This window comes from Pocillopora damicornis, chromosome 7 (assembly GCF_964200805.1).
Source record: "Pocillopora damicornis chromosome 7, jaPocDami1.2, whole genome shotgun sequence".
NCBI classification, from domain to species: Eukaryota; Metazoa; Cnidaria; class Anthozoa; order Scleractinia; family Pocilloporidae; genus Pocillopora; species Pocillopora damicornis.
This window is the reverse complement of record NC_142676.1, coordinates 25,301,710-25,328,970: the sequence shown is the minus strand read 5'-3', so window position 1 is coordinate 25,328,970 and position 27,261 is coordinate 25,301,710. Positions and strand designations below refer to the sequence as shown.

Below are 27,261 nucleotides of genomic sequence, written 5' to 3'. Positions count from 1 at the left end.
TTCAAAACAGAGTTCATGGGAGCAGTTCCATACTCTGATGAACTTTTCTATCCAATCCTGTTTGGTTGTGCCATCACTGTTATCTTATTCCCGCTGATTGGTCCTCTTCACCAGTCTGCATTCAACGTCTACTACAGGTTTGTATTAATTTTTTTTGCACAACATGTCCAATCAGCTATGATACAAAGTACCAATGATTTTGTGTTTGTTGTCATTATTATGGCAGCTCCCACTGCATCTCAGATGCATTTTTGGGAAGATTTCCTCATCACATAACTACCAACCAGTTCTTTACCCCTGACATGTTCAGTGCGTATCACTGGGAAGGCTATGCAGCTTGTATTGAAGCTGACATAGAGAGCTTCTTCAAAGACGAAACGTAACGAGACATAACTAACGGAATACATTACTCGTAAGAAGCCATTGGAACGTTATCTTGATGGAAAGCATCCAATTGCCTTTGAGCTGTGAGAAACTTCATAAAACGCTTTTAAAATCATCGGTTTGTGAGAGAATCTACGTATAGCCCAGATGTCCGGTTTGAACGCTTACTTTATGTTTATCAGTCATATTTTTTTACCTAGCTATCCGTTTAAGAAATATTCAAGGATGGCAAAGCATTTTAAAATTAGTTTAATATAAAATTACTAAAGACATTGGTGACGATGACAGTGAAATTTATTCGAGAGCATTGTGTGATTTTATTCCGCGTTAGAATTTGCTTTTATCAAACTGTTTTAGCCAGGTTGAGCCGCAATATTCATATGAAAGGTTGCTACAAAAAAAGAGACTAATTAAAAATATACAAAATTGATAACAGTTTACTCTGGGGATCTTTCACCGAGGCAAATCGGCGAAAGAAAAGCAATAAGTGATGTATAGACGATCTGTAGGGAAGATTTAAAAAACTTTTAGTACGTGTTTTTATATTACAAACGTTTGGAGGGGTATGATTATACAGAGTATCATTATTGATCGTAGGGGATGCTTTCTTCGGTTTGATCGGAAATACCCAACAATCGGCTGCAAAGAGACATGCAACCACGCAATGCAAATGAATTCAAAACAATTATGAGCTGTCCCTATCAACGCCACGAAATAGACTTGCGATGTTACATCTTGATCATGGATAAATTAGGAATTATTTGTTTTGTCTATATCTTTTTAAGCCAACCGAGTTCAAACACATATCTTTCATACCAGAGGGGGTCATTTGAACACGAGATTGCGTGACATATAACACTGCAAGTCGTCATGGATGAGTGCCAAAAACGTGGTCAAGTGATCGATGGTTTTCCTCTCTGAAAAGGCGATCATTTACACCGAAGCCTTTTGAATGCAAAATGAAGTAGTCGGCACTACACAGGGAAATGTCGATAGAACTGTCCATAAGGAATCATAATTCACCTGAAATGCCACGTAGGTGATGTTTTGTCATGGTATAATTTACTGTTTGCCCAAGGGCTGGTTACAAACGGCTTCTTCTATAGGTCATGGATGATGAATTTCTCTCTGTTTGCAATCAACAATTTCCTGGAGTGTTTGTTTTGTTGTCTCTCGTAAGGCGAAAGTTGAAGCTGTACAAGCTACTACAGAGGAATCTTTGAGCACGTGTTACCCTGTATTCAAATTTCTGACTAGTTATTCGCATTTCATTAAATTCGCTGATTGTAATTCAGTCTCCGCATCCGAGGAAATTTTATATCTTGAATACAAAGAAAGATAATTGTTTACTATTTTATATTTAAAATGGCAGCATCCCACTTACGCTGTGAAGGTTAGTACATATTCTTTTCAGCCAGAATGGTAAATTTCAAGCCTTCACGTAGCGACAGAACGTGCAAGTGAAAGATTGACAGATTCGACTCATGAATTTATTAGGGAAACAGTTGGCAGTAGACAGAGTCTAATTAAAATGTATGAAATCACATTGTTAGAAATCACCTTCGTTGCCTGAAATGCTTTAGTTTAATCTTAAAAAATACGCTTTTAAATTTTCGATTGACAGATTTGACTCATGAATTCATTTTGGAAACAGTTGACAGTAGACAGGGTCTAATTCAAATGTATAAAAATTCATCGTTAGAATTGACCTTCCGTCGCCTGAAATGCTGTAGTTTCTTCTGAAATACGCTTTTAAATTTTCGTGAGGCTCGACTCATGTGAAGAAAATATTGAACAGTATTATATTGCGAAGCAACAAAGGCGCAATTGATAAAACTGTGATATGACGCGTTCGGGCGCGTGAAAAATAATCGATTTGTTTTCGAATGTTCTCAGATCCACGAATAGTAGCGAATTTATGAAAGCGACCCAGAATAATAAGAGACTGTTAAATCGATCTGAAGTCAATGTCATAATATTCTTTAAAACTTGCCCTTTTTCTTTTTACAATTATTAGGTTCTCTCTCAAAATACGTGGTCTTCATCATCAGACAAAACGTTTTAGCCTACAGCGTCTTATTGTCGTTGTTATTTTAATCTGGTTTCTTTTTCAGAAACAAAGAGATCGTAACACTGAAAGAGTCGAGTAAATGGCCGAGATTGGTCAGGTAGGGTGGGTGTATTAAGTTCGGGTGGGATATATGTTGTATGTTATGCCTTCGACCATAGTTCTTTTCTTGTCACGCAACAGAAGCAAAAGAATTTGCGTGACAATTAGGCCACCTGATAAAACAGACAAAGCTTTATGGGGGTTGTGCTTTTACTATGGAAAAAAAAAACCGTAATGAAAAAAGGCTTTTTCATGTCTTCTATTGCATAATTAAACCCAAAATATTGGTTTTCTTCTATTTTGAGAAAGTCTAGTCCCTTTTAGGATCTCACACAACGCACATCTCTCCTTTCAAGTGGGCATTGCGTGACACCTAAGATCGGAGGGAAAAAATGCTGAGGAATAAAATAAGAACTAGACTTAGTTGAGATGTCCCTTTAGTATAATTTTCGGAAGCTGCTTTAGGTTGGGATAGTTTGGTCATTTTTAATTTCATAGAAACGTCAAATAATGAGAAAACCTTAAAATAGTAGTTTCCTTTGAAAGACAAACACCAATTATGTAAGAAGAAACAGAGAAGGAATCAGATTATTCAAGGCTGAGTAAAACAGATTCGGTACAAAAAAGGGAAATGGCAAAAAAAGTATGACGCAGCTCTCATAAACATTTTTTACAGATGGACATTAATGCTGCACCGCAGAGCACTTCCCGAACTGTTGGAGAAATTGTTATTCCACTCAGCGAGGTTCCGCCAGTGAGGGTGCACTGCCCCAATACTCTTCGTGGTATTCAGCCAAGGATCTTTCATCAGAGCAGTGATCTAAATACAGCATCGATCAACAAGTGCGGATCTGCCAATGGAACGATGAAGAGTAGCACGGGGGTCGCGTTTTCTGGGGGAGGTATCCGCTCGTCTGCCTTTTGTTCCGGTGCTTTGCGCAAATTGTTACAAGATGACGTCCCGTTTGAATATCTGAGCTGTGTTTCCGGGGGAGGTTACACTGGTGCTGCTTTTATGGATTGGAAATTTCGCCATGGCTCCAAAAATAACACCAAGGAGTGGCACAAGGAGTTCTTTGAACACATGCGAGCCAATTCTGGGTACTTATGCAACTGGCAAAATCCCATTCTGGGAATTTTTCAATCCCTGCTACTTATACAAATCGGGCTACTTGTGACGTGCATTTTGCCATGCATGATGTGGCTGCCTTATGCACTTCCTGTTGCCGTAGCTGTGGATTGTTTCTTTGGTGACGTTTTACGGGAGAACTGTACTTCCTTGCACTCCCTCCAACATCCGGATGCCTGGTCTTCGGTGCTGATGCTGGAACTGTTTGATGGCTGTCATCCACCTGTCAGACGGGTGTTACTGTTTACAACAACAGCAGTAGTTTCGTTTGTGTGTTATGTGTTGTCGAAAAAGGAAGGCCTGGCTCTTTACAAAGGCCCCCTTAGACTCCTATCAACACTCAGTGGATTGATATTTGCCTTTACTGCTTTTCCTTGGGCTGCACATGACTTTTTGTGGCCCTCACAAATGTGGATGAGATTTGTCATTTTTTCTCTTAGCGTCGGGCTTCCTTTATTTATTCCTGTTCTCCGTAATAGCGCTGGTTTTTGCCTGCGTTCTTACATGTACACTTATATCCTGAGCTGGAAGGTATTCAAGATAAATTTGATGGGGAATGTACCATATTCCGATGACGTGTTTTACCCAGCTTTGATGATGTGTGCCTTGGCCTTCATATTTTTTCCATACATTAGATCTCTACAGCAGTCTCTGTTCCATGTATACTACAGGTTTGTGATACGTAAATAATCGTGAACTCTTACCGGTTATATTCGATTCCTTTCGTGGTTCACTAATAGAAAATTGGCATGACGGAATTAAATATCATAAGCTCGAAGAAACGAAAGAATAAATTTAACTCATAGTTCTTCAAACCTGGTTGAAGTAACTAGAATTCTGTCTCATTTTCTCAGTATTAGCAGTTGTAAGAGACTTCATTCTCCTTCCTTTATCTCTGTAAAGAAAAGTGGTCAGATAACTTAATATAGGTGTCTCCCGTTTTAGGTATCGTTTGTCCAACGCCTTCTTTAGATACGGAGGAAAACTTCGGCATGGAGATGTCTTTCCTTGGTGTGTGGAGCCAATCAAAAGTATCCTAAAGTACATCAAACGAAACGAGTTCCGGAAGGTTTGTCCTTGTGAGATGGAAGATGAGCTGTCGCTTCAGGACTTGGAGGGTCTTTCACCCACTTTCATCAGTAATATCACAGTTAACGGTTGGCAAATTGGTAATGGTGCCGGTTCACGTCACCAATTGATGTCATTCTCAACAGATGGAGCGAAACTTATCGGCAACGATACAGAAAATACAGGGATTGCTGCACATACGTTTGCCGCTTGTCCTCATTCTCGCCTCATGAAGTTATCTGTTGCAATGACCTTATCTGGAGCTGCTGTCAGCTTTGATATGGGAGACGATTTTCAGAATGGCCTTGATATGGTCTCTGACTTGTTCACTTTGGTAGGAATAAGTTTAGGAGATGAACTGGCGTATGGCGAACATTCTGAAGAGGAATTAAGTTGCAGTGAAAAGGTGTGTGCATAACTTCAACGAAATTGTGTCGTGTTTTCAGACCAAAGGGGAAGGAGACAACTTAGCTAAACTTTTTGTATATACGCGATCTTAACGTAATGAGGAAGGTTTCCTACTTCAGCGTTTGAACCTCGGTTGCTCACCCTTCTAATATTTAGCTCTTTACAGGAAATATTCAAGACCTTATTATGCCTCATATGACAATAATGAATCTATCCTGGGTACCACAGCATACTTTTAAGACCTTATGCAAAAGGAGCTAACACTCAATCTTAACAAGTAATGTTTTGTTCCCCTCAGTACGTGACACCAATCTTGGTTGAAATTGCCTGCTTTTTTCCACTGATGGCCTTACCCTTTGTCTACTGGCTTGGAAATAGCAAAGACTGTGTGGTGCTCTTAGTACTCCTACACATCGCCGTAGTTGTAGCACTTGCAAGTTTGGCTGCGCTCAATACTGGGTCGACTCAACCGGGAAAAATTCAGCGCTTAGTCAGGTGCTTTTCTAAAACTGTTTTACTACCACCAAGAGCACCATCTACTATCACTTCACCATCAGTGTCATCATCATTATGTTGGCCAACACGGACGGCCATCTAGATCACTATTTCCATGACTGTGACAGTATTATGATGAATAACTCCATCATTTATTTACTAATAGATAGAATGAGCACCATCGTCATTAATGCTATCAGCATGTATCAAACACAGCTGCACCAAACAGATCACAAAATCTGCATCCTCTAATAGTGCTGGACGTCACTGCTTCTTTAGTTTTGTGTACCACAAATGAGATAGAGTTGACTTTTACGCTTCCTTATGCTGTGGAATCAGCGGCCTCATTCTATTTGATTTTGCCAAAATATGCTTTCATTTATGTTTTTTGCCGTTCCAAATGACCATGATTCATTATATTTTCTCTTTCAGATGGTGTGTTACTCACATTTTCTACGTTCGTTTCCTTCGTGGATTTCTAAACATAAATAACGTTGGACTTAATCCTCCGCCAGTACTGCGACTCAGCGATGGAGGACACTTTGAAAACCTAGCCTTACTTCCACTACTTGACAGAAAACTGGAGAAAATTGTGATACTTGATGGCTCCTGTAACCCTGGTGGTCATAAATACGCCGATTCTCTCCTTACTGCTCTGAGAATGGCGAGGCAGAAATTACACTGCTCATTCACTGGAGTGAATGGGAGAGATATTGAGGAAGATATTAGAGTTAACTTTTTGAAAATTAATTCACAACAAAGGCCACGGAGCTACCAATTCCGAGTCCAGTATTATGATGAGGATGACAACAAAACAGGAGAGGGAGAAATACTCTTCATTGCTCCCAGACACCCATCTGAGAGCATACCACTTGCGAGAATTGTCACCCAGCAACCAAAATCGTGGGAAAATTCTGATATCGAGCTGGGAGATCCAGACCAAGGGAAATGGGGAAGAAGTCCAGAGATTACTGAACACGAAGCTGACAGACTGACAGGTTGCTGCTGTTTGTGTTGCCATGGAAAGAGCTGCCAGTACATGTCTAACCTTCTGCAAGGGTCATTTCCTCATCACATCACCGCTAATCAGTTCTTTACACCCGAGATGTTTAGCGTGTACCATCGTGAAGGCTATGGGGCTTGTGTTGAGGCTGATATTTCAGGTTTCTTAAAGACAAATTAGAGAAAGACTAGCGTAAATATGTACAAGTACATCGAAAGAACAGTTAAAAGGAAAACAATTGCTTAGACGGAGATAAATGCAAACTTTTAAAAAAATCACAGATTATTGTTCCTGTGTTTCCTAGCTTGTTAGTCCTCAAGGAATCGTTCACTTCGCTCAGACTCTGTATAAACAACTCCTTCCCACTGCATCAGATCACTTGCTCCCGAAAAGGTGAAAAATGGTCGACTTTTGCCTTCGTATTGTTTTTCAAGATAATTTTGTAAATTACATGTGGGCAGCATTTGAACAGCCAACGGGGATAATTCATTATCGCGTTGCATCGCTGCTTCTCTGGACGAAGGTATTTAAGGAGGATTTTCTCTCTAACAATCTACTGTCCCCAAGATTTTCTTTATTTCTAAATAGATCTCTTCTATTATAACTATTCTTTTTTATACAAAGAACACTAATTAGTGTAAAGCTTATCGAGAACTAAACTATTGATGACATTATAAATATTCACCCATCACAATAATGATGATAATGATAACAATAATGATAATCATTTTAGGTTATTTTTTTAAGAGATTTATTTTAAAATATTGACGAATTATTAATTTAGATCTCAAATTAATGAAAACGAAATTATTTAAAAAGCATATGAAAAAAACTGGAGTAATAAATGGATCAAAGTTATATATATGAATCAAAGAAACAATATACAATGAGAATATTGAAGTTAACGGTCAATATTTTGGTTCCTTTCTTATCGCTAACAGCGAATGGGACCACGATCGGGATGTCAGTGTTGTGCACTTCGAACAATGGATGCATTTAAGGGACACTTAGGCTGCAACGAGATGCTTGAACCGCGGTGCCCTTGATATCCTACTATTTCCGCGATCTTACTCTTGCGCTAACAAAAAAAGGAAGAGTTCGGGGCCGAGAGAGAACTCTAAGGTTTCATAAAAATCTCTATATTAGTCTCTAAGGTTTAGACGAACAACCAGAACTAAAACAGACAAAATGAAATATACTCGATGCTCCGAGATTATTAAATCTCTGCTTTACAATTTATTTTTCGCATGAGATAATATGATACACCTCTTCAGTTATTCCGTAAGACTTTTGACCAAATGATAATTATAAGTATAGGAAATCGTATGAACGCGAGTGCATTTCGTGATTTATGGGCACGAGTGATGTTTTGAAAGTTCTCAAAATTGCACGAGCCGTAGGCGAGTGCAATTTGAGAACTTTCAAAACATCACGAGTGACCATAAATCACGAAATGCACGAGCAGGTTCATACGATTTTTTATTTATTATATTCTCGACAAAATTACTCCATCGCGCTACTCTGCACGCCTTACGAGTACAAAAAACACTTCAATGGGTTCCAAAATGCTCACATGTTTTATTTGAACCAATCAAAAATGTAATGTTGTGACAGGAAAATCAAGCGTGAAGTTCTTGAAAGTTTCTCAGAAAATATTACAAGCCGAACTGTCAGCCATTTTTTTATAATTTGGTGTTCAAATTTGGCGCTTCCCCGGTGTTTCCATGGCAACTTCTCCGTATTGCACTCTATAACCTCTATTGCACTCTATAACCTATTTATGCATTCATCATTGACCAATCAGAAACGCGATATTTTGTTGAGTATATAATAAACGTTGTTATTAGAGGTGAGATGTGTCTCTCCAAGTTCAATGTCTTGTGGCCTTACAACATCCTGCTTTTTGTGAGCTTTCCTCATGTAATATGTCTTCAGCAGAATACACAAACCGATTATAAATGCGCAACATGGCCAAAACATGGCGTGAAACGCAATCATTTCATGTGCACTTTTGTCTAATATCACCTCTGTGAGATCATTCGGGTTAAAGTAACACTGCAACAGGTGATCTCGCTGTCCCTTGGAGTTTTTGTATTTGAGCACAGAAGCGAAGTTGTTGGTGATATTTGGCTCACAAGGAGGCCCGTAGGTACACTGAAATTGAAGAAAACATCAACATCAATGATTCATAAATTATTACGAAGGAAGCTCTTAAAAACTAAAGCAAGCTATCGCGAACAGATAGTATTTTGTTTTCTAATTAACATAATAAAACACCACGGGTGATTATACTTTTGCATAAATCGTCTGAGGTTATATTGTAAACAAACGGGATAGTCTAGCCAATTTGCAGTTCCTTGTTGAAAGAAGGTTTAGAAAATTGGTATTTGAACTTAAGTTGCACTTTTTTTAATTCATAATTTAGATATCAAGTTGAATTTTTTTTGGACTGAACGGTTATAGAGTCTTGTAGATATGTTTTTGTTTTTAAAACTTGGGATCGATGTACTTCTTTAGGCTGTCTTCCGTTCGATTATTTGTTTAAATTGTCTTGGCGTTGGCAGATGAAGCTGACACAAAAAAATTTTGAAAATCCTTTCATACGTAAATTGTTTTCAAGTTTAGGAATTCCTTTAAGCCCGGGAGTTTCATTATACATGCTCTTTAAAGCACGGTGTTCCGTTTTCTACCACGTATTATTCAACTCTGTGAACAATAATTAACCGTGCGTAGACGCAAAATTATGTTAACTCAGAAGAACAGGCATCCTTTGACTTACTTCAGATCCCATATCGTAAATGGTGTTATGCAGAAGGACTGGCGTAGATGTTTCAGCATCTTCAGTCCGTTTCGCAGTCATTTTTACCAAGATCCGTAAACAAGGATAGAGGCTAAAACAAGTGTGCATTCCACATGCGCAGCTAACATTTTTACCAGTAAAATATGATTCTTGTACAACGCAGCCACCTTCCTCAAAACCAAAACCTTTAGCAATTTTCCGAACGACTTCTGAGCTAAGAAACGTTGTGAGAAACACAGCGAAGACAATAAAGGCTGTTGCTCCAGAAAGACACTTCAATCGGAGGACTGTTCGCTTTTCTTGCTTCAAAAGTTGTTCGTAAACTCGACGTATTTTCATCGATGGATGAGTCCAAAGAAATTCTGAGGAAATACCAAACAAATTTCAGAGAATAAGAAATGTTGAGCTTGACTCGGCTCAAAACAACGCTTCATACTTCGTTCCTCACAAATGTCGATTTAGTTTTCGCCGCGAAGCTCGACTTCTGAGTATTCTCTGCAGGTGGTTTTTCAAAAGAAACAAAAAGCTGTCGTATTGCTAGATTAATCTTTCTGAATTTACAAGAACCAAATAAAACGTTGATGAATATTCATTTTTTTTCGTCAGCATACGTGCGAACGAAAACCTGTTCTATTAGAGTAAACTGACGCCAAATTTTGGACATCAAGTAATGCTTCCAGTGACGAAAATTAGCTTTTAGCTCTTGGGACGTTAGTATGACAATAGTCGAATGCGAAAGCGATAAATTGACGCGCAAAAGTACTTTAAACGGAAACAATAGGTTCACCTTTGGTTAAGCACGCACTGAATAAGATGATGAAATATCGTATTTATTGCACGTCAAAATTTAAGGAAGAACTTTGTATCTATTGTCACCTCTTTTTTCCTTTACAGTTTTGTAATTTAAAAATATATTGTGTTAGTGTGCAAGGCTTTTGTTCAGTAAATCTGCACTCATCCTTTCTAATGATTCAAATGCAAATTTTCCTTGTGTTAACATTCATTGTTTTAAAGGATCTGCATAATTAGAAAGGTATGTTGTGGGCCATTTTTCTGAATGGTGCACGGGTTCCCAAAGTGAGGCAAAAAAATTGCTTTTGATAAAAGGAAAACATGCATACACAAAGATTAGGGGTGAGTCCTGATCGTTTTGAGTTTCACTTCATTCAATCTTTGATTGACTGCGCACTTGCATTACTAGCCCCTCCATCTCATCCGTTCACTAACATGGCATGCGCATCAGCCCTGTGTAAAGTCACATGTGGACTCGAAGGGATAATGAAAAATGTAATTGTAGTAATTAGATGTATGACCACCAAGAATTAAAAATAAAAATTGCAAAAGAAAGAGAAAGAGAAAAAGAGGGAAAAGAATGATAATAAGAAGAAATAGGAAAAAGAAGAAGAAGAAGAAATAGGAAAAAGGAGAAGAAGAAGAAGAAAAAGAGTAAGAAGAAGAAGAAGAAAGAGAAAAAGAAGAAAAAGAAAAAGAAGAACAAGAACAAAAATAAGAAAAAAAGAAGTGGGAGAAGGAGAAAAAGAAGAAAAAGAAAAAGGAGCAGAGGAAGAGGAAGAAGAAAAATAGGAAGAAGAATAAGAATAAGAAGAAGTAGAAGCAGAAGCAGAGGAAGAGGAAGAAGAAAAATAGGAAGAAGAATAAGAATAAGAAGAAGCAGAAGCAGAAGCAGAGGAAGAAGAAGAAGAAAAATAGGAAGAAGAATAAGAATAAGAAGAAGCAGAAGCAGAAGCAGAGGAAGAGGAAGAAGAAGGAGAAGAAGAAGAAGTAGAAGTAGAGGAAGAATAAGAAGAGGAATCAGAAGAAGAATAAAAGTAAGAAGCAGAAACAGAAGAAGAAGAAGAAGCAGAAGCAGAGGAAGAAGTAGAAGGTAGAGAAGAAGAAAAAGAAGAAGAAGAAGAGGAAGAAGAAGAGGAAGCCAAAGAAGGAGAAGAAGAAAGAGAAGAAGAAGAAGAAGAAGAAGAAGAAGAAGAGGATGAAAAAAGAAAAGGAAAAGAGGAAAAAGAAGAAGAGAAGACTAAGAAGAAGAAGAAGAAGAAATGGAAGCCAGATCCTCTTCAAATCACAATTCGCCACTGATTTTTTTTCCTATTTCTTAAGATCCAAAGCTATGGGTAGAAAATTCTCGAAGGTCAACTTTAATTTAATCTCGTAAGCAACAGACGAAATTTACAAAAAATCGTCCTCGTATTTTGTGAGAATCGTGTGAAACTCCATCTGTTCGATTTTTCTGAGTGTAAATAATCTTTTAGCTATGCGGTATAAAGTTATTAAAATACTTCACTATTGATTGAAAAAGGAAGTAGATGTTTGGTGAAAAACAAACATAGCGGACTTTCATTTACTTTTACGAAAAGATATTTGAAATATGACACTTCGACTGTAAACATTGCACAATCTATATTCAAGGTAATCGTTTCTTTCAAATCAGTGCATTAGTTTCTTTTCAGCGAAGAATTTACAAAGTTTCCATGCTGTTCTTGTACTACAACGAGAGAGAATAAGCTCCTATAATTCAAGTTACGCTTATGTATAAATTCTTATGCTATCAATTAACCAAAGTAGAGCTGGGTTACCGCCCTCAGGAAATCAAACTGCAGATCTTGTGCAGCATTGTACATTTCTAGATCTGGAAGCCGATGTTTCCTGGTACAAGCGAGAAATTGCTATTCTCCTCATCACTGCAAATGCAGTAACGTCGACGACAGCAATCACATTCAATGTTTTTGTTCTGTGCGCTATTATACGAACTCCAGCACTACATTCACCGAAGAATGGTCTGCTTTGTTCGTTAATCACCTCAGATCTCTTTGTGGGGCTGTTTTCGCAAACCAGTTTTATGGTCAAGGTGGGGTTTGGAAACGTGAATCTTTCCAGAGCTTGCTTCCTGTGGTTCATGTCTGAGACATTTGGTGCTATTGGGGCTGGTGCGACATTTCTAAATTTGTTTTGTCTAAGTGTGGAACGATACACTTGCTTAATGTATCCACTGAGGTACGAAGCCATTGTTACAAAGAATCGTGTGTTATTTGTTGTGCTTTCCTGTTGGATCTTCACTTCATCTTCAGCACTGTCACGATTCGTAGAATCAGGTTTGGGTTTACTTGCGCACGTGATCATCCCGTTGCTTCTGGTACTAAATTGCTATTTGCATTTGAGAATTCTTCTCTTAGCGCGTCATCACAAGAAAGCGATCCGGGATATCAACCGTAACGTGACATCCAATCAGGTCAGAAACCTGGAAGTGACATCGAGAGCTAAGACAGCTCTAACCATGACATACCTGTTCGCCTTGTACCTGATATGTTACACTCCACTTTTCTGGTGCTTTGTTGCCATAACGATAGAAGGTAAGATCACAACAGACTTGCATGTGATACTTGGTGTCGCAGCCACCATTGTGTACATCAATTCATCTCTTAATCCAATATTTTACTGCTGTAGAATGCGGGAAATACGGAGAGCTGTCTTCAGACTTTTGAAAAGTTGCAAAGATAGCCGATAAGTATTGATTAGTGACTTGGAGAACTGAAACTGTGTTGGTTTACATGTCAAGAAGTTGAATTTTCAGACAGAGTACGTGGGGGACAGTCATTCACAACCTCCTCCCCCACATCCGTCCATTCAAATTCGATATTTCATTCAAAGGAAAAAAAGGAAAAAAAAGAGAAAGAGAGGAATAGATATAGCTTAAAAGGAGGAGGATTGAAAAGGATTGCAAACGGCGAACTAGAAGTTTTTCTGTAATTTATTTCCCTTTGGCTCAAACTGTCACTTTGCTCCGTTTTCAAACTTTGTTAAAATAATTATCTCCAGCACAGTAATGGCTCGTAGGTTCAGGAACCGGGATTTCAACCAAGAGAAGTTGTCAGCTAGATACAAACAGTAACCAAACTCTCGAGGCAATCTTGGTAAAAGATTGGGAACTATAATTGATTATCTCACACTGTAAGCCTGGGAATATCGATCGTTTACGGTGCAATTTCCTGACTATTTTATGAGTGTGTTAAATTTGCATTCTTTGTGTTTCTGATTTCTTAAACTAGACGCAGTAATACCCGCAGATTTTTGTCATATCAATCCCTCTCTCGACAAGATCTTTTCTTTTCTCTTTTTCAATTCAGGCCCACACAGACACCTGCAAAATACGATCACGTTCGCGAAAAATTTAAATGAAATTTGTCAAAAAATGTTATTTGTACTTGTTTTAGATTTTCTTGCTGCCCATTAATACCTTTTGTAAGTGTTTCTCTTCTTCAAAGTTAATTAACTGTTTTCTTTTAAACTGTTCTCTTAGTACATTCCTCATTTGCTTTCTCAAAGAGCAATGTACCATTGGTTATTATTCAAAATTTGCAGCAAATAGTGTTTTCCATTTTTACTACCGAGTAACAATGTTTCCAAAGAATAAGATAATTAATACAGATATCAATATCTTGGTTTGTTTTTCAACCTTCACTTTCTCAAAAGGATATATTTTCCAATCAAACAAACATAATTTAACTTAATTTCCTGCTTTAGAAATGAAAGTTAATGGAAATTTTCGAAGAGGCATTCCTATCTATAAGAAAATAAGCCAAATTGTTTTGTCACCTAGAAAATGTGTATTTTGCCAATTCCTCTTAAGTTTTCATATCAGTTTATTTTGTTCTAATAAACCTTTATCGAACTTGAAATAATATTTAACCAGGGCTGTCTTTTCGCTATCGAAGCTTCGGCAAATAATTCATTCGTGCCTCCCTAATTGATATCGTTTCACACATGTTCGAAGGCCCCGTCAATAGTGTGGTAAGTTCTCCTAAACAAAAAACAGATAACTGGTAAAGGCATATATAAAAAACGACATCGATCAAATAGTTTTCAGTCTTCAATGAAATTCCTCACACGCGCTGTCGACGAAACACCTGTTGAAAATAAGAGGACTATTTATTTGGACTGAGGCAAGGTAGTGAAATAAAGCGCACTTACAAAGATAATTGCAAATTTAATTAAAGGTACAAACACAATGAGGATGAGAAGTTTTTTGCTTGTGAACTCGTAGAGTTCAGAGGCTTTTTTTCAAAGATAGAACATTCAAGGTGGTTATGGGTTTTGAAAAGTCGACTTGTTCACCGTTGACAATTGTTATCGACATTAATTAAGAGACATAAAGTACAGAAATGAACAACAGCTACAGCTTTTAGGAAGCTGGGAATTCGCTAAATCATTCCCTCGATAGGAACTGTTACTACCTTGAAATCAACCTCGATGTACCTCTATACGTTTTTATCGCGAACATAACAGTTTCCGTTATCAATGGAGTATCATCCGTTGTGGCAGTGATGGCGAAAAGCTTAGTACTTGTTGCCATGTGGAAAAATCCCTCCCTTCACAGATAAGAGCCTGTTATATATGTCGAAATGACGGCCTGTCATTTGATGGAGTCAGTGAGACTTTTTAGAATGGGAGTGAAGATTATTTTTGAGCTCGGAAAGCGTTGAATAGAGAATTTTGACTTAGTTCGTGAAAGTGTGTTGAACGTTTGTTGAAAAGTAAAGCATTATCACGAATTATTCCCCAACACCACGCATTTCCTCAATTAACCATATGCATATGATGGAGGTCAGGTTGTCGAAACGTCAGTTTATTTTTCAGAGATAATGGCTCATAATTATTTTGAGGACGACTCTCATCCCACCTGGACTAACATTATACGATGGACTGTTCCTCTCAGGCGAAACCCTTGACTATGAAAGAGCATCTAAAATAATTAATTTTCAAAGGCCAACACGAAATCGAAGATCTTTGCAATTCTCTTAACCAGCAGAGAATAAAAATGAGAGCGTGATTTAAATTTTTTTTATTTGGTCATTTTTGTCGAGAAATATGGAGGGATGTCTGACTACATTATTTTTCTGAGAAGGACTTGGCTCTGAGATCTCAAAGACTGACTTCTCGTATATTTGGAGAAATCATTACGGTGCACTGAAATTACACGAGCGATAAGATAAACTTGTTATTATTATAACTTTATTTATATGTCAGTGTATTTTAGCACTGCTGTGCTAATTGGGGACACTGTAAATAAGGAAACAAATATCGTAAATGAACAGAAACTCGTTAAAAACCCCAACTGGTAGGAGGCAGACCAGTTGGCTATTTACAAAGCGTGAGATATTTTACATCCTACAGAGATAAAATTCATGGCTTGAAACAAGAGAGCATCGTGATCAAAAGTAAAGTTCTTCAAAGTGAAAGACTTCAAAGGTTCCATTGCTTTTCACAAACGTAACTCCTGTAATGAGTATAACAGTTCAAATCATTCCATTCGCCAGCGACGTTATCCACGACCTCAGTACAATTTTCGTCTCCGTTATTATTTGGTTCGTCAGGATACCATTTAGTGACTGACACAGAAGATCCATCATTCCATTCAAACACGGAGTTGTTTCTTAAGTTGTTAAGTCCAATCCAGTATCTTGAATAAATTGATGATGCAACCTTTTCCCGAATAACCTTGTTTTCTGCATCTGAATGAATGGATGTAAGATTGCTGTTCAAGTTTTGACACGCTTGTTGAGCAGTGAACCAGTTTACCTGTTCATTAAACTCCTTATAGCATGAATTGTTAACTCTGAGCCAGCCAGGAGTGGAGCATGTGGCTGTGGAAAGTGACACTGTGTTAGTTGTTGTGTAAGCAGTCAAATAATGACATGCATATGGTGTGCTGTAACAACAGAATGTGCATGCACCAATGGTAATTATGGTATATTGGTTCTAAGTCTTTATTACCAAAAGAAAATATGAAGGTAGCGTTCTAATTCGAGGGCATACAAAGTTGTTCCAGCCTTCCGTGACCACATCCTTACATCTCTTATGTAGGAACTTAAAATCATCATGTTAGCGATACCAGGCTGATGAGGCCCAATTTGTCTCGAACAGCTCTTCATCGCTTCCAATCGATGATTTACTTTTTTCTTTCTATTTTCGATACAAAAGAAATGTTCGAGGGAGTGTGGTTTATTCGTTAGCGATAACCTCCAATCGGATGTAAGGATTTGCAGTGATAATTGACATTCAAATGCCACGGAAGTTGAAACAATGTCGATCTAAGAACCTCATATAAACCTAGAGTACTAAGCTTACCAGTTTCACAGAACTTTCCAACGATGTTTGGCTTGCATGAACACTTGAATCGCTTGCCTGTGACGTCACAAGTCTCGTGACATGTTCCACCGTTAAAGCAGGTCTGAGTTGCACAACACCCATTGTAACACTCAGCCAAGGGGACGTTTGTCTAAACAAATTTGTTTATTCAGAACCAAAGGGTAAAAACATAAAAAAAGAAAAGTTATGTTTCAAAGAATAAGTTCATGACCTAAAATGGCATGTGAAACATAGTGATATTGGAGACTTGGAAGAAGAGTTTTCCATTTCAGCTATTTCAAGGTTACTTTTAATCCCCAAACAATTTTGTCACAATGCATTGTAGAAAACAAAAGTTAAAACCTCCTCTAATCAGTTTTTGCAAGGCTTTTTGTAGTGACTTTTTCTCTTCGGAGACTACGTCCATCAAGCGACCACTTTTTTCCTGTACCAATTATGGTCGTTTAAGTGAAACTTGACTCGCAGGAACAGCACTAAAAATTCCTCAAAACTTTCCTCGATTCGTTGCTTCCAAGGTCATAATATGCATCCTGAAGTAACCGCAGGCTTCGTGCCGTTTTAAGCTATATCTTTCTTTCCTTCACTGAATTTTTTTTTAATTTCTCCACTTTAAAGGAGATGATTTGTACACCAAAATTAAACAATAAAAAATGTAGGTCACTGTGTTCGTTCAAGAGCTAAGGACCATCGTACCTCTTTGCTTGGTCTATTAATTGAAAAACACGACCGTGTTCTCGGAATGCACGCGCGCTTATTCGCCTGATTATGTGATTTCGAAATCTGCGAAGTACAGGATGCAGTGTGCAGTATTGAGGAATCACCTTCAGCTTTCCTTACCCTAATATCATAGCTGACGATTAGATCGTAGTACTGCGATCCCTCTAGAGGCTTCAACGCACTGAAATTGATATACCTACTTTCCTCATTAAGCTCGCAGTTATTTTTATTCACATCGGTCAGATAATTGAACGAGATGCATCTGCAAAGCATCTGATTGGCTGTGTTACAGTCATCTGACGTAACAGGTGACCCCGAAGGGCATAGTTGTTTATCATGTTTCTTCCTGAAGCGAAGAAGAATCCTCCTGTTAAACAGTTGTTTATGGAAGATAGTACACCAGGCTGCGCAGAATGAAGGATGACGAGCAGAGGCAAAGTCATCATGATTCCACTGAAAAGCTCCGTTAACATGTCTGATGTATCCGCCGGATGGGTCTCTAACTAGTAAGGAAAATAAATGAAATGAAATAACAGAATTGAAAATTCAACTTCGCCACCTGAGTAAACATAAGAACTTGGTAACCATGCTGCGATTGCAAATCGACCTTTCCTTCAATGACTGTGCAATCCGTCTCTTGACAGTTAAGTTAAGGGCTCACTTGATAGGAAAAGTTATTGTCCAGCTATATAGGGAAAGATATCATACACTGACAGCTCGCGTCAAGACAGAAGTCGAGAATTTTTACTTACCGTGATGATGGTTTTGCCGTTAAATTAGCATGTTACGAACTCAAGGCAGTGAGTTTGATGGAGAAAGAAAAGTGAGGGAGAAATGACCACTAGATCATCTGCAAAAACGGACAACGTTTTGCTGATGATCTAGTAGTCACTGAACGTCAACTTGGTGCGGTGATGACAACAGATTTGGAACTGAGGAACCGTTCGTATTGATGATTTCAAATACTGCAGTACTTAAGACAGAAGTCTTAATTAATTGATCGTATTCTCTCAGGCAACAACGGGAACATTCGTGACAAAGAATAGTGCGTTAGAACACTCATAGCCATAGAGAGTACATGAAATTTTTATGTAATTAATTTTTCACCTGCTCTTAGAATGAAAGCCTAACTTAGTCAATATGTTCAACAAACTACCAAGAGCTTCTTTCCGTTGCATCGTCATAACGATAGCTAGATTTCATTCTTTCTCTTGCCTATTAGAAAATAAATAGGTAAATAAGTAGATGAATTCAAAACGAAAGAAATTTTTGTTTTCAAATCTTCAGAGCCAGGATACTCACGAGTATACGAAGCAGATTCAGTCGGCCTCTCTTTTCGAACAAAGCTGTTGAAAATGTGTTCCAACAATATTGTCCTGTTCCATTCACACGATCAAGTAGCTCTTCAATTTTCACAAAATTTTCACTTTATGCGGTATAAGTGTCAAGGCTTAGTTTTGTTTCATTTTTCGTTGAAGGAATGGAAGAATAGCCACTATAATGTCAGCGCAGAGAACAAAGGAAAGATTTTGAAAAAAAAAATGTATTGATTTCACAACCGCAAAACAATGTTTTTTCACCATAAAGTTGTGACAGCCCTTGATCGGTTTTCCTGCAAAGGGCTCACTTGATAGGAAAAGTTATTGTCTTACAATACAGGGAAAGAAATCATACACTAACAGGTCGCGTCAAGACAGAAGTCGAGAATTTGTACTTACCGCGATGATGGTTTTGCCGTTAAATTAGCATGTTACGAACTCAAGGCAGTGAGTTTGATGGAGAAAGAAAAGTGAGGGAATCTTGAATACATCAACCTTAAACATTCTCCTTATATCAATACGCTGATTACCGATAAAATCATAAACTATAAAATTACAAAACGCGATGTTGTTTGCAGTGACGAAGCAATGCCTGTGCTACTCGTAATCTGATTGGTTGTGTTGTTTGGCAATACGAGAACATGCGCAAAAATTGCTCATTATAAACAGGTCCCGAGCGTGTCAATGAAATTCACCGCATTTGTTAATTTGGTACTTCAGGAGTTTCACCCCTCCGCGTTTTGTAAACAACATCTGAAATTTAATGGCTGTAATAGCGTCTTTTAACTTTCAATTGCTTTAAAAATGACCACTAGATCATCCGCAAAAATGAACAACGTTTTGCGGATGATCTAGTAGCCACTGGACGTCAACTTGGTGCGGTGATGACAACAGATTTGGAACTGAGGAACCGTTCGTCAAGGAATTTTAGCGATGCAGTAACCAAAATAATCTTAAACATATAATCTGTGAAATAGGCTTAATAACCTTAGCAGTAGTAACTGCCACGATACGATAAAAACGGGAGGAAAAACTGTCAGTAAATGCCACACTATTCAGTTCATGGGAGCCTTGAATGTTGGTCGTCCCTATGAACGCTCTTAAATGGCGAGATTGGGGTTCCTGTGCTTCAATTGAATTTCAGAGGCGAGGCGAAGAAAGAGGATTTTGTATTTTATTTCCATGTTGGTGTATGCAAAATAAACTACAAAAATTTGGAATCAAGAGTAAAAGCTAATGGCTATAATGGCTATTCATCTTCAATTTTTTTAACCATGGGTGACGATCTCAAAAGAATGAAGTTAATTTATCAGCTATTTCTAATGACAGGTGGAGGGGAGAACAAAAGGCGAGAATAATAAACAACTTGAACGGTATCTAGCTAACAAAGGCCTATCTACAATAACCCAACATAAACCAATCATCTTTAACCTCCCGTGCTGTTCTTGAAGAAACGGTAATGTCAGCGCTAGGGTAATATTATTTAGTCCCTCGTGTAAAATGATAATGTGGATGATCAACCGGCCAAGAAAATAACATTAATCTGACATAAAGTTAAAACGCAACCTCAGACATGAGGGGACAGTTTATGGATCGATTATGTTGCAAGAATAAGAAATAACCAATCACTTTGTTCTGTGTCGTCAAACCACTTAACAGTGAGAGGTATACTCTGTGTTGCTGGAATGTTTGTGTAGCTTTTGACGATTACCAGTTTTGAGACTGACCTTCAGAGTATCAACTGATGTAGAAATTCACCCTGCTCCAGGGGCATGGAATGATTAGGTTTTTTAAAGCAACCATGAGCTATTTTCTCCCTACAGAATTCCACATATCAATGTCAATATTGCTTTGTAGACATTCCAAAATAAAAAAGACTTTTTGCCATTGACATCCACATGTTTTTTGATCTGGTTCACTGCTATGAGAATTCACATTTAGAGGATCTTTGGTAACAAAGGCTGAAGAATTGTGTATCTATCCCTAATCATCTCTAGTGCTACTTGTTAACTTTATAAATTCGAAGAGCAACATAGACAGCTAAACTTCCAATTGCCAATCCAATTGACAGAGCTCCTAGGTTGGAATTGTAGAAATGTTTTAATGTACTAATAACTGCATTAGGGGGTTCTTCCTGATCTGGTTCAAGTGTTACTGGTCCATCTGTCTCTGTTACTTCTGGTGAGCTTGGGACTTCGTTTGACTGCAAAATAGGCCAAAAAATCAATGAACTAAACCACACTTTTAGTATAGAGGTAATAGTTCCTCATATCCTTACTTACAACCAGTAATAGGCTGCTGATTTGTAACCCCACATTGGCCATCCCACAATGATTATATTTCATAAAATCAAATATCGAGAAACAAGTCAAAAAAGTACACAATATTCAAAACTGACCAACAGATATGCCTCAGCATTCTTCTCCACTAGTAAGGAAACAGTTTCTTCTGCTTTGTGGAATTCATTGACAGCTTCATCATGAGTCACACGTTCAAGATTTGTGGCATTTAGCTATTGAAAAAATACAAAGAATCACAATAAACTTTAAGTAATTCACCTTATTGTGTTCAGTCTTGAGAGCCATGTCAACCCATATGTATTATTCTTTGAAGTTAAGTTTCTCAAAATCAGTGAAAGATCAAAGTTTCCCACAAGGAATCAAACCCCAAGCCTTTGGATTTTGTAGCCAGATGCTCTACCATTGAGTAACAGTGAGAGAACTTTCCACTGAGCAAGGCCATTGCTAGGTTGATATGCAAGGAACCTCCTGCATTCTGCTAGGATCAGCAGTGCCAAAATCAATTACAACACAAAGTAAATTCTCATCTTAGCTGAAGATTTATCTTTTACACCCCAATATTAGTATTGATATTCTCCACTGATATCTTTAAATTTCCTTAAAGGGTAAGGAGGTGAAAGTGTTATAGGGTTCTTTCCTTATTAAAGCTTTTATAAAAAAAAAACAAAACAGGTTGCCAGAAGACAAAGCTTGGTGGTCAACCCTGAACTGGGTCTTAGTAGTTGGAATATTAGGTGTATTTTTGTATTTATAAGATTAAGTTTTTTTTCATTTATTTAAAAAATCCTGCTTGAACTACATACTGCCAATATCCTGTCCCCTGGTTCTAGTCTCCCATCTCTCCCAGCCACACTGTCAGCTCTGACAGTGGTGATGAATATTCCTGGGTCACACCCGACATGAGGGTGATCAACTCCGCCTCGAATGTTAAAACCAAACCCTGAAGGAGATAAAACAAATTTTAGGCCTGATGATCAAAGTTGCAACCAGTATTTATGAGCTCACAGCCTCCCTGCTTTCAATTCATCTATTATTTCATGATTTTCCAATAAAACTAAGGGTCTTTTAATTTTCCACTAATAGCAACTCAAATAATGATTGGATGTCTAATTTAAAACCTTGAGATTATAAATAATGATTTTAAAATTGTTTAAATCTACTCTACTGCTAGTGGATGGATTTTGAACAAAAGGGGATTCCCTCGCACAGGAGTCCATCTAGTTTTAAATTCAACAATATACTTCATCAGGCGATCTACTTAATATTTTTCAACCTAAATCGATTTTATGTGATATTGGCTTCAAAAGGAAATTCCTAGAATGGACATTTAGTAAATGTGTAACATACCAAACAAATGAAAGAATTAGTATGTTCTAGACGATCTTATGTGAACATGTGAAGTAACATCACTTTAAACGGAGTTCGCTGTACAAAGCTTTTTTGAGTAGACGAATGATGAACGAGAAGCTGCGATATTGAAACGTAAGACATACTGTGTAGACAATGCACGCACCATTTAGGATGCTGTGACCATCTTTGAGTTCTGTTTTGAATGAGTTTTCACGAACAATAACGACTTTGTTGCGGTAGGTATTAATATGCTTTCAAACTGAAAACCGGACAGATCTTTAACTAAAACTCTAACGCCATTAGCAAATATTTAAATTAATCGTATTTAAAGGTTGTATGAGCTCAAATCTATTTATGGAGGCTCCACACATTCCGTGCAGTGAGGTGTCAAGCTAGCGCACACTTGTTAACAATACCTTCACGTCGACCTCGAATTTGCGAAAAAAGAAAATTTTCATTCCCACGTATCAGTATTTCGTCAAAGTAGAGAGCGTTCGGAAAGACAATTACGCCAAGGTAATAAGGTCCGAAGGTCAAAATAGCTGAGTCCGCGATAAATATTCTTACGTACCTTCGTCTCCTTTCGTCAAATGCACAGCAACTAATCGTGAGCTTTCTACTCCTTTGCTAAGTTCATCCCAGAGTTCCTTCTGTTCGTCGCCATCCGTGTACACCTGTTGTAGTAAAGAATGCCGTGAACTTCCCTAGCAGACATTCTAGTGGTTTATGTTCGAATTACCCTCAAATTTCAATGCTACTCACGTTCATGTTGCGTGGACCCTCGCCTTACCTGTCGAGGCGAGCCGTGAAATGAAGAAACTGGGATCAAGCACGCTCCTTTCCAATCTTCCCGCGCCCGAACATAATCATCACGCTTATCGGTCACGCGTGACACCTGGATGTCACGCAGTACTTATTACAATATAAAGCATTCTGATTGTATCCATTTATTTATTCATCTCTTCATTCATTAAATGTATCATAAATTATTTCCATTTCCATGCATTGCCTCTTTTGCATTACAAAAAAATTAAAAAGGAACACTTTCTTTGCAAAGGCCACTTTCATCCGTGGCATGATTTATATATTTCTATTCTTAACATTCACGTAAATTAGCTTTACTGCCATCGACAACAGGTTCAAAACCAAATTGTCACTCAAAAGTACATGTAACACCAGGAACTGAAGGAGGCTAATCTGGACATGCGTAAAAATAGTTAAAAATAGTTAAACCCATCCTTATGAACTAAGTCATGTAATATCAATATGATTAGAATTATAAATAAATGCATCAATCAAATACACGTACAACTCTTCAAAATTCACTTTTTTAAAACACTCACAGTAATACTATGCTTGGAACAATTAAAATTACAACAACCGAAATAAGAGAGTAACGGATGAACCCGGCAGAATAAAACAGCGTAGGATGTGATTTAGGTAAAGATATCACTTCCAATAACTGTAATACAAAAAGTGACAATGGAATTTTTAGACTTCCTGTCAGTAATGTTGTTTGAAATCCTCTCCAGTTATTTTCCCTTGTTTTAAGAATCAATCTTATCACAGTGAAAGCAATTCCTAATCCTAAAGTTGCTCCAGAATCACGAACTAGTGCATAAAATGGTGTAGTATCCAGATGGATGTACGATGCCTTTATACACCACTTCTTGGCTTTCATTACCGAAATTGAAGGATCATATACAAGGAATGAAAGGATAACATGTGACACTAAGGTTATTGCCACCAAGGCTAAGGAAAAAGCTGCACAATAAGAAAAAGAATAGGCAACTTTTAGTAATTTAGAAATGTTCTTTCTTACAAAAAATGCTAGTATCACACCAATTACTGTGCCCTGTACCACTTGATGAGGAAAATGTGTTGCTAAGAATATTCTTGAGACTGACACAAGAGAGACAACAGTTAAAAACAAACTCCAAACTGTCACTGTTGTAAAATATCTCAACAACAGATGTGTTTGAAGTAAGATTGTTTCCTTGAGTGAGCTCATCACATGCAATGCTAATATGCATAGCACAGCTGAGGTGACCATAGCATGACCAGATGGTGACCCTGTTGAAATGAGAGAGAGTAACAACAAAATTATCTACCGTGCAAAAGATACATGACTTGTTGATGTTACTCTAGTTTATATACCAGTTAACAAACTGCCTGGCTGATAGGTATGTTTAGATTGAAAAACTTGGGGATGTTGGAGAATTCTTGACAGTTAGAAAACCTATTTATTGCAAGTTTGTGGATCAGTCCCAAAATAAACTTGACCAACCAATAACATGATGCGAAATTTTAAAGAAGGTTAGTGAGCTGATATTTCAAAAGCATCTTTGTACTTTTAAGTAAAGAGGTGGTATATGGTCTAATTCCTTTACTTGCCTGGTCCTGTTTCACAAGTCAATTCAAACTGCTGAAATGTCACATTCCTCCATTGTTCTGACTCATGTACCCACCAGTATGGCCTGTCACCTCTCAGAATCCTAACAGACACAGTGATTCATCTTAGCAAACTATTTATGATGGTGCATGTAGAATAAGATAACTTGTGACATCCTAATCACTTAATGTGATTGTCAGAATGAAGGCAGTCCTGAATTGGAAATGGACTGTTGTCATCTGGCAGGATTCTCATTAGAGGTGGGGACCTGGACACCAGCACCAGGACACTTAAGCAGCAGTAGCAGGAAAACTGAAGCTTCTCATGGGACTTAAGGGAGTTAATTTCAGCCAAGGGTATAACTTTCTGTCCCCATATTTATACAACCACACCCTTGCATTTAATAATGAGATAAATTATTATCATCATAATAATGAGATGAAGTCACTAATGGTAACAGCCAATGATTTGATGACATTTCCACCTGAGCTGAGACTTGTTATGAGACTCTTGCGAGTCTGATGCATGGAAAGTGATTGGTTAGTTTTGAATAAGGTTATTGGTGGTATGCTTTTTACAATTGTGATTGGTTCTTTCTTGAAAAGATACCATGCAAGGAAGTTTTTCACAGCTTTCAGTTAAATTGCTTAACATACAAGATAATAGCACACGAGCCAATTCCTTCTTACCATTTCAAAATTAAGTTGAGCCATTCAGACAGAACAGCCGTCCATAACACACTCACTCCTAGCTTGTGGTTCAAGTGAAAAGCCACTGGAAAATAGATCAGAAAGGAGTTTCTAGGATCACCAACTTTTGAAAGGAAGAGCATCTCTTTTTGCCAATCGGCGCAAGAATTTTGTAAATAAATGATAAAATTGATCCCCGAGTCATTAACTACATCCATTTTAACCTGCACGTTATATTACGACTGTGTGAAGAGGACGTGAGAGGTCTGGGTCACAATTTTCAACATGGCGGACAAATTGACTTATTATGAAATTCTTGGAGTTAGCAAAGAAAGCAGCTTAAAAGAGGTAAAAACTTATATGATTAAAATTTTACTGAACGAATTGAATATAACTTATCAAGGGGGATTTTTTAAAGTTTTTACTGCGCTAACTTATCTTGTTGTACAACTCAACTGCATTGCAAATTGGTGCCGCTCACAGAAACTTTATTTTTGCTTTGCTTTGCAGATTGCTAAAGCTTATAGGAAAAAGGCACTGAAATGTCATCCTGATAAGAATCCTGATAACCCACAAGCCCGTAAGGATGCAATTTATGTTAATGCATAATATAGAAATATAGACTTTCGTGCAAATGTTGAAGTACTGGTCATGCAGTGATCATTTTTGATCAAAGTGAAGTGAGTATTTCTTCAGAAAGAAGTATAAGTATAGGTTTTATTCGTACTTATACCTGTAGATCTATATTTCACTTTTTAGTTGAATTATTTCATGAGCTCTCAAAGGCATTGGAGGTACTCAGTGATCCAAAGGCAAAAGCTGCTTATGATGCTGTACTGAAGGCTAAAGAACAAGCAAGGTTACGAACACAGGCTTTGGATGCAAAGAGAAAAAAATTTAAACAAGGTAGGATAAGAGTCCTTTGAATAATAAGCCGTGTGTCAAAAAAAAACAATGGTTGTTAGTTGTTGCAACTAACAACTACTGGTTGTTAAGTGGAACAAGCAAATAAAATGCAAGCATGCTATGCATGCAAGAGTTATTTTTGGGGGTGGGTGGAGTAATTGAAACATTGTAAGTGATGTCTCCATTTTTACAAAAGGAAAGAAGAGTATTAAAGTGGAAAAGAACAAAAATGTTGAATTAACTCACACACAGTTATTTTGTGGTAGATTGTGTGTGTTGTGGGAATAGCTGTTACCAAAAATAAACTGTATTGGTGCCACAGATACCTTTTAGTACAAAATGCAGACTGCAGACTGGATACAAAATGTAGACTAGGTACAAAATGTAGACTGCAGACTGCAGAGTTGGTATAAAATGCAGACTGAGAATCTAAGGAGTTTTTTTGTCTAGTATGTGATAACATGTCACCTTACAACTTACGGAGCGTCACGCAATCGCTTTTCCATGATCAGCTTTCATGATTATTTGCACTATTGTGGAATATTCCTCACCTGTTTCTCAATCAAAATCAATCTTAATAATTTCAAGCCTTCATATAGTCTTCTCACTTTGCGCGCAAGTTGGTTAGTGTGATGTCTATACAGATTTTACCAGCGTAATAAAAGCAGATGTTGATGTAGATTTTAATGAGATGTCACCATTGAATATTTAACACGCATAATATTCGAGAAAAAATTGACAGCTTTGCATGTGGTCTGTATTATCATCTTTTTAAACGGTTTGTGTTTATTTTGTTGACAAAAATGTGGACCGAGACCAAAATTGTTCCTTCAACTTGATATATTTTCAACATTAGTAGATCACATGGTAAAATACATGTTAAAAACACAGAAAAGCCAACATTTCTCATTCTAAAGGATGATTCCATTTTACGAACCACTCTCTCTGAATCCCCCATTACTTTGTTGAAATTTGAACACCTCTCAAACTAAAGAACAAAACCGATGCTCTGATTGGTGCGAGATAATAC

General features: G+C 37.6%; 7 protein-coding genes across 12 annotated transcripts in view; 3 read left to right on the top strand and 4 right to left on the bottom strand.

Annotated features, from left to right (window-relative positions):
* Positions 1–1,215: 1,215 nt before the first annotated feature.
* LOC113667253 (uncharacterized) lies at positions 1,216–7,502 on the top strand. Of its 2 annotated transcripts, none has more exons than XM_089211886.1 (6): positions 1,216–1,419; positions 2,499–2,552; positions 3,171–4,294; positions 4,569–5,097; positions 5,398–5,594; positions 6,027–7,502. In XM_089211886.1, the coding sequence occupies exons 2-6, from the start codon at positions 2,535–2,537 to the stop codon at positions 6,775–6,777; spliced, it is 2,619 nt and encodes an 872-aa protein (XP_089068012.1). In that variant the 5' UTR covers positions 1,216–1,419; positions 2,499–2,534; the 3' UTR covers positions 6,778–7,502. The 2 variants fall into 2 exon arrangements, with proteins under 2 accessions (XP_089068012.1, XP_089068013.1); XM_089211887.1 differs by lacking the exon at positions 1,216–1,419 and adding an exon at positions 1,613–1,777.
* On the bottom strand, positions 7,152–10,135 carry LOC113667274 (calcium-activated potassium channel subunit beta-4). 2 transcript variants are annotated; one of them, XM_027183088.2, is made up of 3 exons: positions 9,834–10,066; positions 9,377–9,759; positions 7,152–8,751 (listed from the first exon to the last, which is right to left on the bottom strand). In XM_027183088.2, exons 2-3 carry the CDS (start codon positions 9,734–9,736, stop codon positions 8,398–8,400), a joined length of 714 nt encoding a protein of 237 aa, XP_027038889.2. In that variant the 5' UTR covers positions 9,737–9,759; positions 9,834–10,066; the 3' UTR covers positions 7,152–8,397. The 2 variants fall into 2 exon arrangements, with proteins under 2 accessions (XP_027038889.2, XP_027038888.2); XM_027183087.2 differs by having other exon boundaries at positions 9,377–10,135.
* Positions 10,136–11,829: 1,694 nt separating this feature from the next.
* Positions 11,830–14,098, top strand: LOC149043300 (melanocortin receptor 4-like). The gene is made up of 2 exons (XM_089211891.1): positions 11,830–12,762; positions 12,857–14,098. The coding sequence occupies exons 1-2, from the start codon at positions 11,955–11,957 to the stop codon at positions 12,892–12,894; spliced, it is 846 nt and encodes a 281-aa protein (XP_089068017.1). The 5' UTR covers positions 11,830–11,954; the 3' UTR covers positions 12,895–14,098.
* Positions 14,099–15,236: 1,138 nt separating this feature from the next.
* On the bottom strand, positions 15,237–19,204 carry LOC113667186 (C-type mannose receptor 2). 3 transcript variants are annotated; one of them, XM_089211890.1, is made up of 5 exons: positions 18,994–19,193; positions 18,383–18,490; positions 17,396–17,774; positions 16,538–16,688; positions 15,237–16,053 (listed from the first exon to the last, which is right to left on the bottom strand). In XM_089211890.1, the coding sequence occupies exons 2-5, from the start codon at positions 18,457–18,459 to the stop codon at positions 15,653–15,655; spliced, it is 1,008 nt and encodes a 335-aa protein (XP_089068016.1). In that variant the 5' UTR covers positions 18,460–18,490; positions 18,994–19,193; the 3' UTR covers positions 15,237–15,652. The 3 variants fall into 3 exon arrangements, 1 of the variants encoding a protein (XP_089068016.1); XR_016188283.1 differs by lacking the exons at positions 15,237–16,053; positions 16,538–16,688; positions 18,383–18,490 and having other exon boundaries at positions 16,825–17,778; positions 18,994–19,204; XR_016188284.1 differs by lacking the exons at positions 15,237–16,053; positions 16,538–16,688; positions 18,383–18,490; positions 18,994–19,193 and adding an exon at positions 18,028–18,263 and having other exon boundaries at positions 16,825–17,778.
* A 550-nt stretch (positions 19,205–19,754) lies between these two features.
* Positions 19,755–23,068, bottom strand: LOC113667188 (disks large homolog 4). The gene is made up of 5 exons (XM_027182981.2): positions 23,007–23,068; positions 22,816–22,918; positions 21,698–21,834; positions 20,993–21,106; positions 19,755–20,797 (listed from the first exon to the last, which is right to left on the bottom strand). The coding sequence occupies exons 1-5, from the start codon at positions 23,010–23,012 to the stop codon at positions 20,594–20,596; spliced, it is 564 nt and encodes a 187-aa protein (XP_027038782.2). The 5' UTR covers positions 23,013–23,068; the 3' UTR covers positions 19,755–20,593.
* A 107-nt stretch (positions 23,069–23,175) lies between these two features.
* Positions 23,176–25,592, bottom strand: LOC113667184 (glucose-6-phosphatase 3). Its single transcript, XM_089211889.1, has 3 exons — positions 25,326–25,592; positions 24,639–24,739; positions 23,176–24,317 (listed from the first exon to the last, which is right to left on the bottom strand). Exons 1-3 carry the CDS (start codon positions 25,541–25,543, stop codon positions 23,584–23,586), a joined length of 1,053 nt encoding a protein of 350 aa, XP_089068015.1. The 5' UTR covers positions 25,544–25,592; the 3' UTR covers positions 23,176–23,583.
* The window catches only part of LOC113667185 (dnaJ homolog subfamily C member 17-like), a 4,360-nt gene continuing 2,634 nt past the window's right edge, over positions 25,536–27,261 (top strand). Inside the window, exons 1-3 of one of the 2 annotated variants that reach the window (XM_027182977.2) lie at positions 25,536–25,673; positions 25,836–25,905; positions 26,085–26,231. In XM_027182977.2, coding sequence (XP_027038778.2) covers positions 25,611–25,673; positions 25,836–25,905; positions 26,085–26,231 — 280 coding nt within the window. In that variant the 5' untranslated portion in view covers positions 25,536–25,610. The remainder of the gene's footprint in view (positions 25,674–25,835; positions 25,906–26,084; positions 26,232–27,261) is intronic. The other variant, XM_027182976.2, reaches the window with a different exon arrangement.